This window comes from Mesoplodon densirostris, chromosome 18 (genome assembly GCF_025265405.1).
Source record: "Mesoplodon densirostris isolate mMesDen1 chromosome 18, mMesDen1 primary haplotype, whole genome shotgun sequence".
NCBI lineage: Eukaryota > Metazoa > Chordata > Mammalia > Artiodactyla > Ziphiidae > Mesoplodon > Mesoplodon densirostris.
This window is the reverse complement of record NC_082678.1, coordinates 58591299-58611212: the sequence shown is the minus strand read 5'-3', so window position 1 is coordinate 58611212 and position 19914 is coordinate 58591299. Positions and strand designations below refer to the sequence as shown.

Here is a 19914-nt window from a genome sequence, read left to right as displayed (position 1 = left end):
CCCAGCCCCTCCTTCTGAGAAGCAGTGACTTTCACTTCTTTTATCTATTTCATCTGGTATTTACATCCATATAATCAATTTTAGACATTACCTATTTACTTCCTACGTGAGATAGGATTTTAGCTCCCTTACTCCGCCTTTCCCTTCTTACATCCTCCCAATATCGTTAAATCACAATTTTTTATTAAATCCATAGTCAATATTCACATTTTCATGACTATGAAAACATTGTTCACTGTAGTCAAATGATTTCCTTCCTTCCTTTAACTTTTTTATTTTTTCTTTTAAAAATATCTTTAGGGACTTCTCCGGTGGCACAGTGGTTAAGACTCTGCGCTCCCAATGCAGGGGGCCCGGGTTCGATCCCTGGTCAGGGAACTAGATCCCACATGCATGCCACAACTAAGAGTTCACATTGCCACAACTAAGGAGCCAGTGAGCTACAACTAAGGAGCCCACCTGCCCCAACTAAGACCCAGCACAACCAAATAAATAAATAAATATTTTTAATATATATATACCTTTAAAGAAATCTTTAATAAATCTGCAACCTCTCAATACAGTTTTCCTATGAGACCTGTCAGATAATAGGCCAGTTCTTTTTCTCCCCCTGAAGACATCCCTTTTGGAGCCTTCTGATCTCCTGCTTCAATGAAGACTTAAGTTGCTCTTTAAGCTCACTTAACTGCCAATATCCTGAGATTTCCCTTTGCTGTCATCCTAGGAATTTGATTTGCTTGTCTTCTGTGTTGGGTCCCAAGTTTCCTGGATCTCAGACCTTGTTCCTGTTTCTTGTTTCTTATTTCATCTTTGTGGTACATATCCTCCAGCAGTTTCCCTATGCATCGGTTTCCTCAGCCTTTCTGGACTCCTGCTGGCCTAACTGGCTTATTTCCCATCAGTAGCTCTGTGGGTACTTCGGTTTGAACTTTCACCTCTCTGCTTAGTCATTTAGTCTGCTTTTCACAGTCATATATTTGGGTTTAAGGTTACAGATGTCTTAGTTTAATTGAAGATAGAGACTATTTCTCTTTCTTGTTTATCTTTTAATTCGGGGTCGGGTTTTAAGAGGCAAGGAAAGGAGAAAAAAATTTTTGCCTTCCTGAAACCAGAAGTCTTCATTACTTTGTAAGATAAAGTATGAGACTTTGACGTGCTATGATCCCACATGCTTTATTCCCACACTCACACATTCACTTTTGAGAAGCTCTGAATCAAATATTCCTAACAATAATATTGCAAAGGTAGAAAGTAACAAATGTTTTTTAAAAATCAAACACTTACTTATGTTTGAAAGATGTTTGGATATAATAATATAAAAATCTAGATGGCAAAAGTATCAAAATTCATTTTTTGGGCTGTGGAGGTAATAAACGGAGTTTTAAGTATGTTTAAGTATGTTTTCAGTGTTTTCCAGTACTCACGTAATCTTTTATGTGCACATTTTCTCTTGCTCATGTTCATTTTTAAAGGTACTTAATCATCTGAACTCTTGAGTCTGAGCCTCCTCTCACTGGGATTAGCTTCTACTTTCTATGCCTGCCATTGCCACTAAACTTTTGTGGAGTCCTCCCAGGGCCTCAGTGCTTAGTCTTACATCTTCTCGTATCCACAAGCCTCTTCCATGAGAGACCTCCTTATCTTCCAGGGTTGTATAGGAGCAGGTGCAGATCTCTGTCACTTGCTGAATGCAGCAGTACTCATTCCCCTTAACAAAACCTCTAAATATTGGCGCATTCCTTCACGAGCCTAGGGTTCCATATACAGTCTCACATTGCTTTCTTATGTAAGACAATATTTCATTTTGTTAGTTATTATTGCTAGAAGGGTTTTATTCATAGTATTTGGCTCTTGTATGAGACTTTAACAAGGGAAGCTCTAGATTGTAAGATATATGTAAGGACTAATATTTAGACTAATAGAGGACAATCAGGTACTCACTCTGTAGATTACGCCACTAACATATTTTATACAGTTCTCTTCAAATACAGCTCATAGGCTGCAAAGTGGTCAAAAAATATTTTGAAGGATATTAAAGAGTGCTAATGTTAGTTATAATTTCTCAGAAAATTTAAGATCAATTGCAGAAGTCATTTAGAAAAAGGTATGTTTCAAAACTAAATAGTGTTCTCTATGAGTCTTGCCAATGTACATATTTTCATTGATATATGATGAAAAAGTAGCCACTCCATAAGCTGAAGAAACTTTTAAGTCACCTAAAATAATGTGTCCTTATGTTGAGTAGTGTAGGTTAAGCGCCTTCAGAGAGAGTTGATCTAAGTGTCAGAACTCTAAGGTAGATGGCCTACGTTGTCTGTCAGTCCTATGACTTTTCTCATTTACATGCAACAATATATTACAACAGCATGCCACCCAAACCTATATTGGTTTTTAGAAATACAGGATAAGTAATGACTCTCCAGCCTGCTTACCTCTAATATATGATGCTTTACAGTTTTGTGTCCATTGTCATTTCTTTCTTGAACCAGCTCTATGAGGTAATGCGGGCAGGAATTATTTTCTTCCATTTACAGAGGAGGAAACAGAAAGGAAGCTAAATGGGGTACTGTGACTTACCCAAGGTCAAACAACTAATAAATGTCAAAGCTTTGACTCTAAGCCGTGTGCTTTTTCCATTATATCTCCTTTCCTCAAAAAAAAAAAAAATATATATATATATACATATATATAGTATTTTCTAGAGATGATAATTTAAGCATTTTCAGGTTTATCTGGATAATATTTTATTATGGATAGCCTAACTAAACTGCAACAAAGCCTATTTTTCTTTAAAAAAATTTTAAACTTAGCCCTTTACAGAATAAGCATATATTGTTGTTTCTTACATGTCTTAAAGTATTAACTGTCTTTTTTTTTCTTTTTTTCTTTTTTTTTTTTTTTTTTTGTGGTATGCGGGCCTCTCACTGTTGTGGCCTCCCCCGTTGCGGAGCACAGGCTCCGGACGCGCAGGCTCCGGACGCGCAGGCTCAGCGGCCATGGCTCACGGGCCCAGCCGCTCCGCGGCATATGGGATCCTCCCAGACCGGGGCACAAACCCATATCCCCTGCATCGGCAGGCGGACTCTCAACCACTTGCGCCACCAGGGAGGCCCTTTTTTTTTTCTTTTAATAGAAAAATATTAATTTCTGCTTTTTTCCTGGGCTCTTATCTTGACAAATTATTTTCATAATTTAAAAAAAAACACTAAGATCTAATGCTCCATACTGACAGATGTTTTTGCATTATTATTATCTAAAGCCTTTATTCAGAATTGCTTGAATGTTACTGTGTTACCAATAAACTATTCTGGGCTAGTAGCTAAATTATTATAACCACTTGAGGTTGAATATGTTGAGAGCAAGAGATGCTTGATTTGAGGGGAATATATTTTGTTCTTTTTTTTATATTTGAAATTTTTAGGCTGTTTATTTCAACACTGACAATTTATGACACAAAGTATAACAGGTTTCTCTGCAGAAGTGTCTTATTCAAAGCAACCTTCAAGCATATGTGAGATAAGATATTATTGTTACTATGTCTGTTATTATGTCTTGATTCTTGTTTCTTGGTAGATTACTGTGGTCACCTCCTAGCATAGTGTAACAAGGAGAGTAAGTAACAATTGAAAACCATTTCGAGTGTGTGTGTGTGTGTGTGTGTGTGTGTGTGTGTGTGTGTGTATTTAAGTCTAAAAGGGAGCCTGGCTTCTTAGCTCTTGGCAGAAACCCATTTTTCCCCATTTAAAACAATATATATACTATATTTGGTTAACTTGGTGTTTCAGAAATTTTGAAAATATGCCAGATGAAATAAAACCAGCTATATTCCTTTTATCTAGCTAACTTACTTCATACACAAGCTCTTATGCTGAGTTTAGAACTCTAACCATTGGAATTTATATTGTGATACCCTGATAAAAGTGTTTACACTGTGATGATATGGAGCAATAAATGTCTAATGCACAGTCTCTGTCTTCCAGATTTTGTTGCTATAAATGTTTACATTTTAGATTCTGTACCTTGGCTAAATATAAAACTGTTCTTCTTGAGTGTTTGCTAGACAAATGTGTTTATTTTTCTGAGGCAAAGTTTTCTTACTATTTTTAATTAGTAAGTTTAGCTGATCATTTATTCTTAGTCTTATTACCAGGCTTGAACTTTTGTCATAAAGCTTACATACAAGAAAATAAAAGTATATTCTGCCTATATTGATTGCTTTTAGGAAAGCATTTATTACTGAAATCATAATACATATGTATACGAATCGGGACAAATTCCACCGTCTTTCATGTGAGGCGGTAGTAAAGAGATGCATTTACAGCTCCAGCTCCTATTTCTCACACCATTTATTTCTTCAGAAGCTACTTATAAAACTTGTAAAAGGCTACTCTTGTCCAGAACTACTTAAAGCCAGCACTGTTGGGTTTGACTAAGTGGAAAAAAAGAATATTCAAAATTGTGATTTAAATTTTTTGTTGACATATACAGTATGATCCTTTTGGTTATTTTATATATACTACTGCTATCAGTAGTATACTACTTACACTGTCTCCAATAAAACTGAGTCATTGGAGGACTTAAGGAACTTACTGTTTGATCTCAAGCATTGTGTAATGTTAAAATCAGGATCCAAACCCATATAACTTCTGCTTGAATGCTATATGGGTATTTTAACGTAATTCCCTGAGTCCCACTTCAGTCTTGATTATCTATCTTTTCTCTTCAGGATCTCACCTCTACTTATATCAGGTTAGCCTGTGATGCAGAGATATTTTCAGCTGTCTAGAAACTACCATATTAAGGGTGTTTTTCATTTTGTCTGAATGTTGAACTCCAGTTATGAAAAAAAGGTTTGTGAATCAGTGTAACATCTGAACCAATGGGTTACAAACACAAGCTGCTACAGGAGTTAAATAGATTATTTAAATGAGTGAGCTAGTTGAGAGTTGGCATGGGCCTTCAGTTTGCAACCCCTGATAAAATAGTTTGCCTTCTCTCTGCTGTTCACCTACTCCTCCAAAATTACACGTACACTAATTTATTGGGGATGGGGAGCAAGTGGTTTAAACTCCTTCCAGAGTGTACAATTAAATATAGCTTTCTATTTGGGGAAGGCCTTGTAAAATGTATTTGAAAAGTAATATTAACTGGTTTAAAAGATCATCTTTCCAAACCACACTTGAGCTCACTTTATGGTGTTTACTTTCTGTCAAAACTTAGAAAAAACATTCACAGTTAACTTCCATAACATAAAATGTCTGTCTCATTAGGCATTAAAGAAGCATTGGTCAACAGGTATAATGCTATTAGACTGTATAGCTAATGTGAATGTGGACATGACCTCCCAAATAGATCAAAGACTAATCTCTTTGACAGTTACAAGATGGCAGAGCTTGCCATGGGCCTTTTGCTGCTGCACATTGAAACTATTTGTTTGGAAAGCATGCCTGAGGGATGAGAGTCTGTTTATAAGGATGAGCAGGTAAAAGTAAAATGTTGTCTTTTGACATTTCAACTAATCCCTTCTAGCCTTTGGTTTACTTAACATTTAGGCTATTTGCTGGCAGGAGAAACTGGCTTTTTCACATATGCTTTATGTCATTTTAAATTGGGCATTGATTTTCATACCTGATAGTTCCTAAGTGTACAATGAAATAGATTCTGATGTCATTAAAAAGAGGTGTACTGTCTTTCTACCTTTTCCAAACCCTTAGTTTTGCTTTCCCTAATTAAATGTGCTCACCCAAAGACAATTTTTAAATTTATTTTTTAAAATCTACTTCTTTATATAATAAAAAATATTTCAAAGTTAGCCTTTATATATATTTACTTTCAAAAGTTTTTTTTCTTTACTTTTTACCTAAAATAATTTCCCTAGGTAAAATATTGGCAGTAATTTAAAGGCCATTTGGATTGTAAAAATTATTTGAAAATTTGCAAGAAGTTGAAATAATGTAGTCATACATAAAAGTTAATTCATTTTAATGAAAAATAAAAGACCAAGGAGAGAGAATTTTGTTTATTTAATCTAATATTTGCTATATTACCTCTAAATATTTCATTTATAACTAATATTTCCTAAAGCAACTGTTGTCATAGGCAGAGTGATCATTATAAAGTATTTGTTTCAACATGGTATAGTAAATTTTGAAAATCCTTAAGCTATTATGTCTGGCAAAGGATAAATGCAAATTTGGGGGAGGGGAAATAATGTTAATATAGATAAATGCTTAGTTACATTTTGAGAGATAGGTAGGAAATGTATAGTTGGATAGAATTTTTAAGTATTCTTCTAATCTCTAAATATTATAATATACTTTATTGCTGAATTGTCAGAAATTATTTTTTTAATATTACCTAATATTTCCTATGGTGCCATATTATTCACTATACTACTTTAAAAAGCATATTCTGTGATGCTTAAAGGAAAGTTTACTTTATATTCAAGTTATAAAGCTTTAATTTAGAAAATTTACAGGTTCTTTTGAGGGGATATAAAATAAAATGTCTTATATACCAATTTGAAAGCTACTTGTCAGAAGTGTACTTATATATATATATCAGAAGGTTAATAGTATTATAGAGTGTTCTGAAGAGATTTTGTTTTCTCCTAAGTAGTTTTACAACTTCTTAAAACTGTAAATTGTTAATTTATCTTGAAAGTCTGAAATTTTTTCAAGAAAATAACTTTATACCTTTGATTAGGCTTATACTTCAAAAATATACTATTTGATAAATACTTGCCCAGAAATACCACATAGGGGATCTTTAAAAGCTGACTGACTGAAAAGAACAATTCCTACTCTTTCACATTGGATTAACTAGTTGCTAGGAATTATAGTCAGTTTGTGAACTTACAATGCTAGCAGTTTGTTATGTGAATAAATTGTCATTACATTTGAGAACCATTTTTTATTTTAATTAGATTTTAATACTCATTCCATTTTTAAATAGGAGAAAGCCACAATAGAATTGACTTACCTAAGATCTCACTCAGAGGAGCTGTAGGGTGTCCTGACTCTGGGGTTTTTACTCTTAAGAGAGCAAGCTCTGGAGACAGACAGACTAGATTCAAATCCCAGCTTTACTACTTACACACTGGGTCACCTTCCACATGTTACTTAATTCTTTAAAACTTATTTTTCTAATCTGTAAAATGAGGTAACAGTACCTACTTTTTAAGATTGTTATGGGGATTAACTGAGATAATAATACCTATTAAGCACTGTACTGTGCATGGAATGTTATAGCAGCTTGACAGATATTGTTATCATTTATTATTAAGATCTTTGGTTCCCCACTTTTCCAATTTTGACTTTCTGATTAGCTAACTCATTATCAATTTCTATTCTTGGTTTAGAAATTATTTCTTTTTTTCTTTTTTTAATTTTTATTTATTTATTTATTTGTGGCTGTGTTGGGTCTTCATTTCTGTGCGTGGGCTTTCTCTAGTTGTGGCAAGTGGGTGCCACTCTTCATCGCGGTGCATGGGCCTCTCACTATCGCGGCCTCTGTTGTTGCGGAGCACAGGCTCCAGATGCGCAGGCTCAGTAATTGTGGCTCACAGGCCCAGTTGCTCCGCGGCATGTGGGATCTTTCCAGACCAGGGCTCGAACCCGTGTCCCCCTGCATTGGCAGGCAGATTCTCAACTACTGCGCCACCAGGGAAGCCCTAGAAATTATTTCTTTAACATGGCTTGAGCCAAGTTTATCTTCTTCCTTAAACATACTTTTCTTTTTGTCTTCTCTTGGTGGGTTACTGGATTCCTTCTCTCAGTGGCTGGAAACTTTGGAGTCATTTTTGACTTTTCCCCCTTTAATAAACCCACATCTACTTTGTCACTTAAGTTCTGTAACTCCACAGTGTGTTATGAACTGGGTCTCTTTTCCATTCCCTTTGGCTTTCCAAGTAAGGCCTTCATTACTCCTGTATCAAATTCATAGCATGTCTTTATTTCTCAACTCCTCTTTTATACACTGTAATCAAAGTTAATATTTTAGCACTTATATTTACTTGATGGCCATTTGTACTCATTCGTTTCTGTTCTTGTAATCTCTTGCTGGGCAGAAAATATTTTTAACTTGACTTTGTATTCCTGGTGCATATCACAGATACCTTACACACAGCCAAAACTATAAATATTGAATGGAATTAGTATTTTTTTTAAGTTACCAAAAATTTCTTCTTTTCATTATATCAATTTTTATACTTTAAATGCATATTTTTAATGTTTCTACAGCATTCTTTTTTATTTAGTTTCTTTTTTAAGCTTTATTGAGGCATAATTGACTCTATAGCATTCTTGAGAGCAGCTTAAAACATAACTCCTTTTTTTCATTCAGTTAGTGTATGAAAAATGTGAAATCATAATACATAATTTTCTTTCACTCAAAACTTGAATTTTCTAACACAACATTGTAAATTAACTATACGTCAGTAAAAAAAAAAAAGAACTCATTTTTTACAAGAGACCTTTTTACAGGAAAAAGCTCATTAACTTATATATTTGAATAGGTCAATCTGATTTGTGTATACCATACATTCTGACCTTGTATAAAAGTACTTCAGGGCTTCCCTGGTGGCGCGGTGGTTGGGAGTCTGCCTGCTGATGCAGGGGACGCGGGTTCGTGCCCCGGTCCGGGAAGATCCCACATGCCGTGGAGTGGCTGGGCCCGTGAGCCATGGCCGCTGAGGCTGCGCGTCCGGAGCCTGTGCTCCGCAATGGGAGAGGCCACAAACAGTGAGAGGCCCGCATACTGCAAAAAAAAAAAAAAGTAGTTCACTTTTGAGATGATGTAATTTTAAAGATTTTTATGAAGACCAGATGAAGGCTGGGTATGTGGTACCCTTTGGTGTGACATTTCTTTTAATAAGAATGTAGTTTTATGCCCTGTAATTAATTGAGTTTTTTTGAAAGGGATATGATTATAATATCAAATTCAAGGACTAGATAGCAGAATTTATTATGATTTCTGTTCCAGAAAAGAAGCAGAAGTTTAATTTAACACAGTGTCTGTGTGTTATTACCTAGACAGAAAATGAACGTACATTTGGTCACTCGGAAAAGTGAGAAATTCTTGATGTCCTTTAACAGTGGAGCCTTTGAGTCAATAAATATTGTATCAAATGCATTAGTACTGTTTCAACTCTAATTTTTAAATTTGTTTAGATCATCACTGACTGCTTTTTATTTATTTATTTATTTATTTTTGGCTGAGTTGAGTCTTCATTGCTGTGCATGGGCTTTCTCTAGTTGTGGAGGGTGGGGGCTACTCTGTTGTGGTGCGTGGGCTTCTCATTGCAGTGGCTTCTCTTGTTGCAGAGCACGGGGTCTAAGCACGCGGGCTTCAGTAGTTGTGGCTCATGGGCTCTAGGGCGCAGGCTCAGTAGTTGTGGCGCATGGGTTTAGTCGCTCTGAGGCATGTGGGATCTTCCTGGACCAGGGCTTGAACATGTGTCCCCTGCATTGGCAGGCGGATTCTTAACCACTGTGCCACCAGGGAAGTCCCTCTGACTGCTTTTTTATGCTTTGATTCTTTTATGCCAACCAGTGTCTTTGGTGTGTATGAAGTTATTTTGCTCCAATTGATGTGTTTCATTATTTCTATTGATCTGTCTTAAGATTTACTGACTAATTCTTCTGCCTTCTCCAATATGCTGTTAAACACATCCAATGAATTTTTTTTAAGTTCTTGTATTTTTCAGTTGTAGAATTTCTATTTGGGTCTTTTTTATACTTCCATTTCTCTGCTGAGATTCTCCAAAGTTCAGTCGTTAAACCATATGTTTTTAAGTTATTTAAATATATTTATAACAGCTACTTTAAAGTCTTTGTCTGCTAATTCCAATAGCTGAGCCCTTTCTAGATTGGTTTCTATTGACTGCCTGTTTTTCCTTGATTATGGATCATCTTTCTAGTAATTTCTGTTGTATAGAAATTATACAATTTCTATTGTATAGAAACAAAAATATATTTTTGTTTTTGTAGGCAGTTCAATTAGTAGGTGATCATCTTGAACTTATATGGACACGATTTGACAATATATTAGGGGAGATCTGGGAAAAGCTCAAAGTACAGTCTTTAAATTCTGTTTCCCCTGTGGTCCTTGTTAGAGTTTGGTTTAAGTCTTTTGGGGGGCTAGTTTAAAATTTGTATTGCTCTATATTGTGGTCCTTATTCCTAATATGACACCTGGCCATTTGTATGTGTGTGTTTGTGTTTTACTTGATTTTTTATTTAAAATATATATCTTGGCTAAATTTCTATGTCAAAACATATAGATCTGTTTCTTTCTATATGATAGCCCAATATTTATCTCAGAATAATTGTAGTATATTTCATTGATCCACTTGATGTACATTTAGGTTGTTTCTTAATTTTCTTCAATACAAAGATGCAATGAGTATTCTCGTACATATTATCTATCTGTACTTATCGGAAAATATAAATACATTTGGTAACTATTTGTCAGTATTCTGTAGACAAAAACAATGGAAATGTTAAATTTGCATTTCTTGGTTTACTAGTAAAGTTGAGCATCTTTTCATGTGGGTTACCAGCCATTTATCATTCATCTTTGATGACTTGCTTTCTCACAGATTATTTACTTTTAGTAGTTAGATTTTGTCATTGATTGTGTATGAGTTCATTGTATATTAGTTAACAGAACTTTTTCTCCAGGTTTTCATTTGGCTTTCAATGTTACTTATGGTATTTTGAGGCCATGAAAGGTTTTTACTAGGGAAATAAGAGGTCCATCTTTCCAAAACCAGGATCAAGGCCAGCAGAAAGTTTGCCACAACACTGTATGGACCTCTTTATTTTTTCCCCCCCAATTTCTTTGAGATATAATTGACAAATAAAAATTCCATATATTTAAGGTGTAAAATGTGGTGACTTAATATATATTGTAAAATAACTGTAATCAGGTTAATTAACACAACCATCCCTCACATAGGTAACCATTTTTTCAGCGTGTGATGAGAACACTTAAGGTCTTAGCATATTTCAAGTATACAATACATTACTATTGAGTATAGTCACCATGCTATACATTCAAATCCCAGAACTTACTCATCTTATAACCAAAAGTCACTGATAATTTATACTCTTTAACCAGTATCTCCCCACTTCCTCCACCCCTCACCTACTGCCAACCACCATTCTACTCTTGGGTTCAATGTGGTTAACAGTTTTAGATGCCACGTATAAGTGAGGTCATGGCTGTGTTTCTCTGTCTGGCTTATTTCACTTAGTATAATATACTCCAGGTTCATCCATGTGGTTGCAAATGGCAGGATTTCCTTTTTATGCCTGAATAATATTCCCTTATATATACGCATGCGTGTGTGTGTGTGTGTGTGTGTATGTGTATATATATTTTACATTTTCTTTACCCATTCATTCATTCATCAGTAACACAGGTTTTCATATCTTGCCAACGTGAAGAATGTTGCAATGAACATGAGACTGCACACATCTGTTCAAGACAGCGATTTTATTTCTTTTAGATATATACCCAGCAGTGGGATTGCTGGATTATATAGTAGTTCTATTTTTAATTCTTTGGGGAACGTCCATACCATTTTCCATAATGGCTATACCAGTTTACGTTCCCACCAACAGTGTATAAGTGTTCCTTTTACTCCATACCCTTGCCGACACTTGTCATCTCTTGTCTTTTTTTTTTTTTTTTTTTTTTTGCGGTACGCGGGCCTCTCACTGTTGTGGCCTCTCCCGTTGCGGAGCACAGGCTCCGGACGCGCAGGCTCAGCAGCCATGGCTCACGGGCCTAGCCGCTCCGCGGCATGTGGAATCTTCCCGGACCAGGGCACGAACCCATGTCCCCTGCATCGGCAGGCAGACTCTCAACCACTGCGCCACCAGGGAAGCTCCGCAAAAGTTTTATAATATAGTTTGAAATCAGGAAATGTGTTGCCTCCAGGTTTGTTCTTCCTTAACATTGCTCTGGCTATTTGGGATCTTTTGTGGTTCCATACAAATTTTAGAATTCTTTTTTCTATTTCTGTAAAAAATGTCACTTGGGGGTTCCCTGGTGGTGCAGTGGCTGAGAATCCGCCTGCCGATGCAGGGGACACGGGTTCGTGCCCCGGTCCGGGAAGATCCCACATGCCGTGGAGCAGCTGGGCCCGTGAGCCATGGCCGCTGAGCCTGCGTGTCTGGAGCCTGTGCTCCACAACGGGAGAGGCCACAACAGTGAGAGACCTGTGTACCGCAAAAAAATAAAACAAACTAAAATGTCACTTGGATTTTGATAGAGATTTTACTGGATCTGTAGATCACTTTGGGTAATAAGGACATTTTAACAATACTAATTATTCCAATCCATAAACAGGATCTTTCCTATTTTATTTGTGTTTCTTCAATTTCTTTCATCAGTGTTCTGTAGTTTTTAGTGTAAAGATTTTCACCTCCTTAGTTAAATTTATTCTAAAGTATTTTATTCTTTTTGATGCTATCGTAAATGGGATTGTTCTCCTAATTTCTTGGATAGTTTGTTGTTAGTGTGTAGGAACACTACTGATTTTTGTATCCTGCAACCTTACTGAATTCATTTATTAGTTCTAAGAGTTTTTTGGTGGATCTTTAGGCTTTTCTACATATAAGATCATGTATCTGCAAACAGACAATTTTAGTTCTTCTCTGTTTTGGATGACTTTTATTACTTTTTCTTCCCTAATTGCTCCAGCTAACACTTTTAATACTTTGTTGAATAGAAGTGGTAAAAGTGGGCACCTCTGTCTCATTCCTGACCTTAGAGGAAAAGCTTTTAGCTCTTCACTATTAAGTGTGATGTTTCTGTGGGCTTGTCTATATGGCCTTTAGTATATGGAGGTATGTTTCCTCTATGCCTAATTTTTGAGAATTTTTATCATGAAAGGATGTTGAATTTTGTCAAGTGCTTTTTCTGCATCTATTGAGATAATGTGATTTTTATCCTTCATTTTGTTATAGTGGTGTATCACATTTATTGAGTTATGTATGTTGAACCAATGTGTATTTCAGGGATAAATCACACTTGATCATGGTGTATGATCCTTTTACTGTGCTGTTGAATTCAGTTTTGTTGTTGTTATAAGGATTTTTGCCACTATGTTTATCAGGATATTGGCCTGTAATTTTCTCTTTTTAAAGTCCCTACATGGCTTTGTTATGAGAATAATGCTGACCTCTTAAAACGAGTTTGTAAGTGTTCCCTCCTCTTCAGTATTTCAGAAGCATTTGAGAAGAACTGGTGTTAATTCTTCCTTAAATGCTTAGTAGAGTTTCAGTCTCACCAATGAAGTTATCTGGTCCTGAGCTTTTCTTCGTTTGGGAGGTTTTTGATTACTGCTTTAATGTCCTTACTTGTTATAGATCTGTTCAGATTTTTTATATCTTTATGATTATTCTTGGTAGGTTGATTGTTTCTAGGAATTTATCCATTTCTTCTAAGTTATCCATTTTTTTCACATATAATTGTTCATAGTAGTCTCTTAGGATTCATTGTATTTCTCTAGTATCAGCTGTAATCTATGCTTTCATTTGTAATTTTATTTGAGTCCTTTTTTTTGCTTAATTAATTAGCAAAAGTTTATCAGTTTTATTTGTCTTTAAAAAACAACTCTTAGTTTCATTGATTTTTTCTTTTTGTCGTTTTTTCTGGTCTGTTTCATATATTTTTGCTCTCATCTTAGTAGTTTCCTTCCTTCTGCTGAGATTAGTTTGTTCTTTTTTCTAGTTTCTTAAGATGTAAAGTTATGTTGTTTATCTGAAATCTTCGTTTTTTCTTCATGTTGGCATTTTTTGCTATAAACTTCTCTCTTAGAACTGCTTTTGTTACATCCCATAGTTTTGGTTTGTTGTGTTTCCATTTTCATTTGTATTGAGATACTTTTTTAAAAATATTTATTTATTTATTTTTGGCTGCATCGGGTCTTAGTTGTGGCACATGGGATCTTCCTTGCGGCCTGTGGGATCTTTCATTGCAGCATGCGGTCTCTTCATTGCAGCACTCACCCTTCTCTCTCTAGTTGCAGTGCGTGGGCTCCAGAGCACATGGGCTCTGTAGTTGCAGCATGGGCTCTCTAGTTGTGGTGCACATACTCAGTAGTTGCAGCACATGGGCTTAGTTGCCCTGTGGCATGTGGGATCTTAGTTCCCTAACCTGGGATCGAACCCGTGTCACCTGCATTGGAAGGTGGATTCTCAACCACTGGACCACCAGGGATGTCCCTCAAGATGCTATATGATTTCTCTCTTGATTTCTTCTTTGACCCATTGGTTGTTTGGGTGCATGTTCTTCAATTTCCACGTATTTGTGAATATTTCAGTTTTCCTCATGTTATTAATTTCTAATTTCTTACCATTGTGGTTGGAAAAGATACTTGATATAATTTCAGTCTTAAATTTCTTAAGACATATTTTGTGGCCCAACATATAATCTATCTTGGAGAATGTTCCATGTGCACTTGAGAAGAGAAGAATGTGTATTCTATGCTGTAGATTTAAACCAAATCATAACAATAATTAACATTAAATGTAAATGGTCTAAACATCCCAACTAAAAAGCAGAGATTATCGGGCTGGATAAACATAAAATAATGAACTGTTTATGTATGTTTCAACATGAATGAATTCCACAATCTTTATGCTAAAAGACAAATGATTACAGACTGTATAATAACATTTACATAGAATTCTAAAAAAGGCAAAACAGAAAGTAGACCATTGGTTGACAGGGTCGGCAATAAAGGAAATTGCCTGAAGAGGGATAGGAAGGAGTTTTTAGGTAGTGAAAATATTCTAAATTATGATTGTGGTGGTGGTTACATGACTATACATTTATTAAAATTTATCTACATGTACATTGAAAGTTTGTGAATTTTGTCATATATAAATTATTTCACAATAAAACTGATTGACATCACACAGCTAATTAAGTTCATATAGGCATTTAGGAAATGTAAAGATGAATAGAAATGTTTTAAATGAACTGAAAAAAGTTTAGTACTGAAAAACAAATCTTTGTACCCTAATTAAATGATATTCAAAATGATAGAAGTTAATGAGTTTTTAAATGAGCTTTAATTACGTATTTTTCTATATATTTTTTTAAATTATTAGGTTGAATTAAAGCGACAATATAATGACCAGCATTCAAAATTAAGAGGTCTTTTACCAGGTCGTCAATGGTACGAAATTCAAGCATACAGGGCCTTAAACCAGGCCCTAGGTAGGTAAGTGGAGTGAAATTTAATGTAATATTACTGTAATATTATCTCTGACCAGGACTATTTGTAGAGCTAGTCTTGCTACTCTATTCCTTATAATAAATTTCATGGAATTTTTTTTTTTTTTTTTTTTTTTTTTTTTTTTTTTTGCTGTACGCGGGCCTCTCACTGCTGTGGCCTCTCCCGTTGCGGAGCACAGACTCCGGACACACAGGCTCCGCGGCCATGGCTCGCGGGCCCAGCCGCTCTGCGGCATGTGGGATCCTCCGGGATCGGGGCACGAACCCGTGTCCCCTGCATCAGCAGGCGGACTCTCAACCACTGCGCCACCAGGGAGGCCCAATTTCATGGAATTTTATTTCACTAGAACCCTGGGAACTCTGGTATATTTTCAGTGATAGATATCAGAAGTGAAAGTTGAAAGAGTCAATGGAATAAATGAAACCCAAAATAAAACTCAATATTTGCTGAAGTTTAAAGATTTATGATTGGTCAGTGAGTATACAACAGAGTGCTCAGTAAATGTTTATAGAAGCTCACGACCAAACAATAAAATTTTATCTTGTGAACATCAGAACCTAAGTGATGATTTTATGGGTAAAAAGCAAACCATTTAAGAAGAGTTAAAACAAACTGTGTTCATGGTACTAAAGAATTCACACCAACTAACAGTAAAATTTAATTATAATACTCTTTTTTTCTAAAGATTCTGGTCCATTAAGATTTGTGCTTTGTGGAACTAGTTTTTAAATCACTATTTTATACCATAATTTCACAGGACATCAACACTTTAAATTTATAAACACTATAATTATTAGATTATTTATAATCTAATTTAACACTTTATGTTCTCTATTTATGAAATTTAATTAGTTTAACCATATAATAGTTTCTTCCTGTGAAGCTGTATGAATAAAATTCAGATAATTCAAATAGAACAACACAGGTTAAGAGTAAAATCATGAAAATATGGCCATTTGACACGTTTTCAGGTCAGCCAGAAGACCCACAGCTAACCAATCTAGAAATTGGACTTTTCTCAAGTGTCTTGTTTACTCACATTAGCTCATTTAAACATAAGCAGGGGCTTCCCTGGTGGCACAGTGGTTGAGAGTCTGCCTGCCGATGCAGGGGACACAGTTTCGTGCCCCGGTCTGGGAAGATCCCACATGCCGCGGAGCGGCTGGGCCCACGAGCCATGGCCGCTGAGCCTGCGCGTCCGGAGCCTGTGCTCCGCAACGGGAGAGGCCACAACAGTGAGAGGCCTGTGTACAGCAAAAAAAAAAAAAAAGAAAGAAAAGCAGACCAGCTTGCATTTGAGTTCAGATTTACATATGCTGATGACATGACTGCAACAGCTGGATTTAAGTCCCAGCACACATCACCCACTCCCCTCTCCATCATTTCATAATGATATTCTGCAGTTGTTTCTCTTCAAACTGAATGATTCAGTTCTATGTTTAACCTACTGCCCTTCTCTGCCTAGAAATCCCACTGGTACTTGGCATCAGGTTTCACTGGAAATTGTTCTTGAAGCATTTCATATACTTACTTTGTCTCTCCCTGTTGATTAACCTGTTTGTTTTATTTTAATATTCAGCAAATAGTTTCTAGGGGAACCTGAATATTTGTTTTAAAATTCTTACCTTTTAGTCATTAGGCTTAATTTCAGGAAAATAAATATTTTTACCTCAGTTGATTATTTTTTCTCTTAATATAAGCAATGCCTTGAATTTTAAGAAACCATTTGAAGCAAAAGTACATTTGTATCCTATTTTGTCATTTATAAACCTTTTCTACATATATTAAACAGGTTGTGAAAGATGAAATTACTTGTCTAATGTCACATAGCTACTAAATGCACCTTCATGTCTTGACACCACCTACATTTAAAACCTTAACACTTGGTTTTTCATCCTTATGCCTACCTGTATCCACTAAAATTCTCACTATTAAATATAAACATCTCACTATTAAACTGTTAAATGTACCATATCCTTTCATTATTCTTTGCCTTGGCATACAAGTTACCATACAGTTCATTTGGCAAGTTTACCAATCAAAACCTAGTTGAAGAGGTCATGTCCTTTATGAAGACTTTTTTTTATTTCTCCAACTAGAGTTATTTACTCCTTAGGAAACTCATAGCACTTTATACTTATCTCTATTATAGCATATATCTCATTGTTTTGGAGTAGGCTGTTTATCTGTCTCCTTCCCTAAACATGTATTAGACATTTTTCCATTCTCAGCAACCACCTGTGCCTCATATTGGGACATAGATGCACAATAAGTACTTGTTGAATTAGTGAAAAATGCCAGGTTCAGTGCTTTTCCATCTATACCATATTGGCCAGAGAGCTTCTAGAGCTTCAAAACATACTTTTCAAGAATTTCAGAAAAAGCATGTGTTTATAATATTGATGTAGAATACTATAGTTTTGGTATTTTATTAATTAAAAAGTGGATAGCCCAACTGTCATCATACTGATTTTCAGTGAAACAGTGTCAACAAGTAGCAACTTATTCCAAAGAAACATCCACTAAAAAAAATCAAGTGAATGTTTTACATCATTTGATAAAACTCATAATGTGTATTGATTGACATAAAAGGTGTTTATACTAATGCACTGTTCTTATAAGGGATATGTCTAGAAGGACTAAAGTAAGCAGAAACAAATTGAGTTTAAAAAAATGTTATCTTTTTTTTAAGCCCACATGGGACTGTTAAGAGTATTTGAAGTAATGTAAATCCATAAAATGTAATAACAGCTTTCAGGAATGTACCAGGTGGTTTTGTGACCAGGTTACAACTGCACTGTAAGTTTCCTAAAGGGTCTGCTTTACTAAAGTATAATCTTTGTCTCAAGTGGGCATAATTCATTTGAGCAAGGCAGTATGAAAACAATGGAAAAAAGAGAAGGTGAAACCTTTTTCTCTGAACTGTTTTGTTAACTTAAATGCCTTTCTGCCATAGGACACTTTAAACATAAACCAAAATAGAATAGCACCCTGACTTTGCATTGATTTTCAACACTGTTATATAATATTGGCAATATACATCTTCCTATCCTGCCCAATTTTGTAGTTGGTCTGATGCCTTGGAACCTATGGATTACTTTAAAATATCACACAAGAATGTCATATAAAATTTAGATTTTTAATGTCCCTATGGAATAATCAAACCTTTATGTTAATTTTCACCCCCTCTCAAAATCCCATGATGGTTAAGGAATAAAAATGTCAAGCCTATAAAGTTGAAAAGAGTGGGAGAAGAGACAATGACAGATGAGCTGTCAATAAATTTTGAACACTGGGAAACAGATGAATAATTGAATGACTTAGCAGGCAAGAGAAAGCTAAAATTTAAATCTGTAATCATGAAAGCTAACAAGATCTTCCAGATTCAAGCATGGAAAAGCTTAGGACTTGGGGGTACTCTAAAGTGTTGGTAAAATACTGTTAAACTAAAGAGGATTGGTTACAAGTTAGTATATGTAGTAGACATATAGGGGGCTGTAGACAGCCCCCTCCCCTACCCAAGTTTACTCTCTGGATAGAATGAACTAGAGAGTCTATATATTCTTTAACTACAGTTACAGCTAAGGATGTGTTAAAGATGTGGGGTAAGAAAAGTCTACCTACTGAATGTGAGAGCTCCATTCTCTTTTTCTTCTCAGCTCTGAGTAGGCTGACAATCAATCTTATATCTTCACGGCAGGAAAGTACAGTGTTCCTGTCTAAGAAAACTGACCACCCCATGAATAAGGGCCTACAGATAGTAACGAAGTGGCCCTGTTCCTACCTTACTGCAAGCCTCCCAGCCTATAAGTCCCACCCATGTACACAAAGCTACCAGTCAGCACTTTAGTGCCTTACTCTTAAATAAGTGCATGGAGTCTTCACCAGATGTTCAAAGAATGTCTGTAATATGAAAAACAGAGACCAAAACAATACCAACAAAACAAAAGCAGGGTGGAAGAACTTGTAGAAAACAGAAACAGTGCAGTAGAAAAGAAGTTGGCAAACTTTTTCTGTAAAGGGCCAGATAAGTACAAATTTTATGTTTTTCAGGCCACATACAGTCTGCATCCACATTCTTCTTTGTTTTCTCTTTAACCTTTAAAATGTAAATACCATTCCTAGATTGCAGGCTATACAAAAACATGATATGGACCAGATTTTCCCTGTGGACTATAGTTTGCCAACTGTTGGATAGAAGAAAACTTTAAAAAATTTTATCAGTAATACCCATAGGGGGAGGTAAGATATTGCCTCCATAAAACAAGAACAGAAAATAAGAAAAAGCTCCTAGACATTAATATGGTAGCAACAAATTTTAAATGCAGAATTGGGCTTAGGAGAGAAAATTGAAATCCCCCAAACCCAAAAATCAAAGAGAAAGAAAATGGGAAAGAATAACTAGAAAATTAGAGGATCAGTATGCAGGAAACAACTTCTGATAAATAGGAGCTCCATATGAAGAGATTAGAGAAAATAGAGAAAGAAACATGTCAAGGAAATAATTCAAGAAAAATGCTCAGAATTGAAGGACATACTTTCCTGATGAAAGCATCCACTCAAGCACCAGTAAAGGGGGAAAAGCTACAAAGCTCCTCACTATGCAGTTTCAAAGTACCCAAGGTAAAGAAAATGTCCTGAAACCTTCCAGAGAGAAA

General features: G+C 35.5%; 1 protein-coding gene across 6 annotated transcripts in view; it reads left to right on the top strand.

The window, feature by feature from the left end:
- Positions 1-19914, top strand: part of BRIP1 (BRCA1 interacting helicase 1) — a 189131-nt gene that overhangs the window by 142851 nt on the left and 26366 nt on the right. For all 6 annotated transcript variants that reach the window (XR_009530419.1, XM_060082288.1, XM_060082285.1 and 3 more), the window contains one exon: positions 15129-15241. Coding sequence is in view for 5 of the 6 variants with exons in the window: in XM_060082288.1 (XP_059938271.1) it covers positions 15129-15241 (113 nt within the window). In the remaining variant the exon portion in view is untranslated. The remainder of the gene's footprint in view (positions 1-15128; positions 15242-19914) is intronic.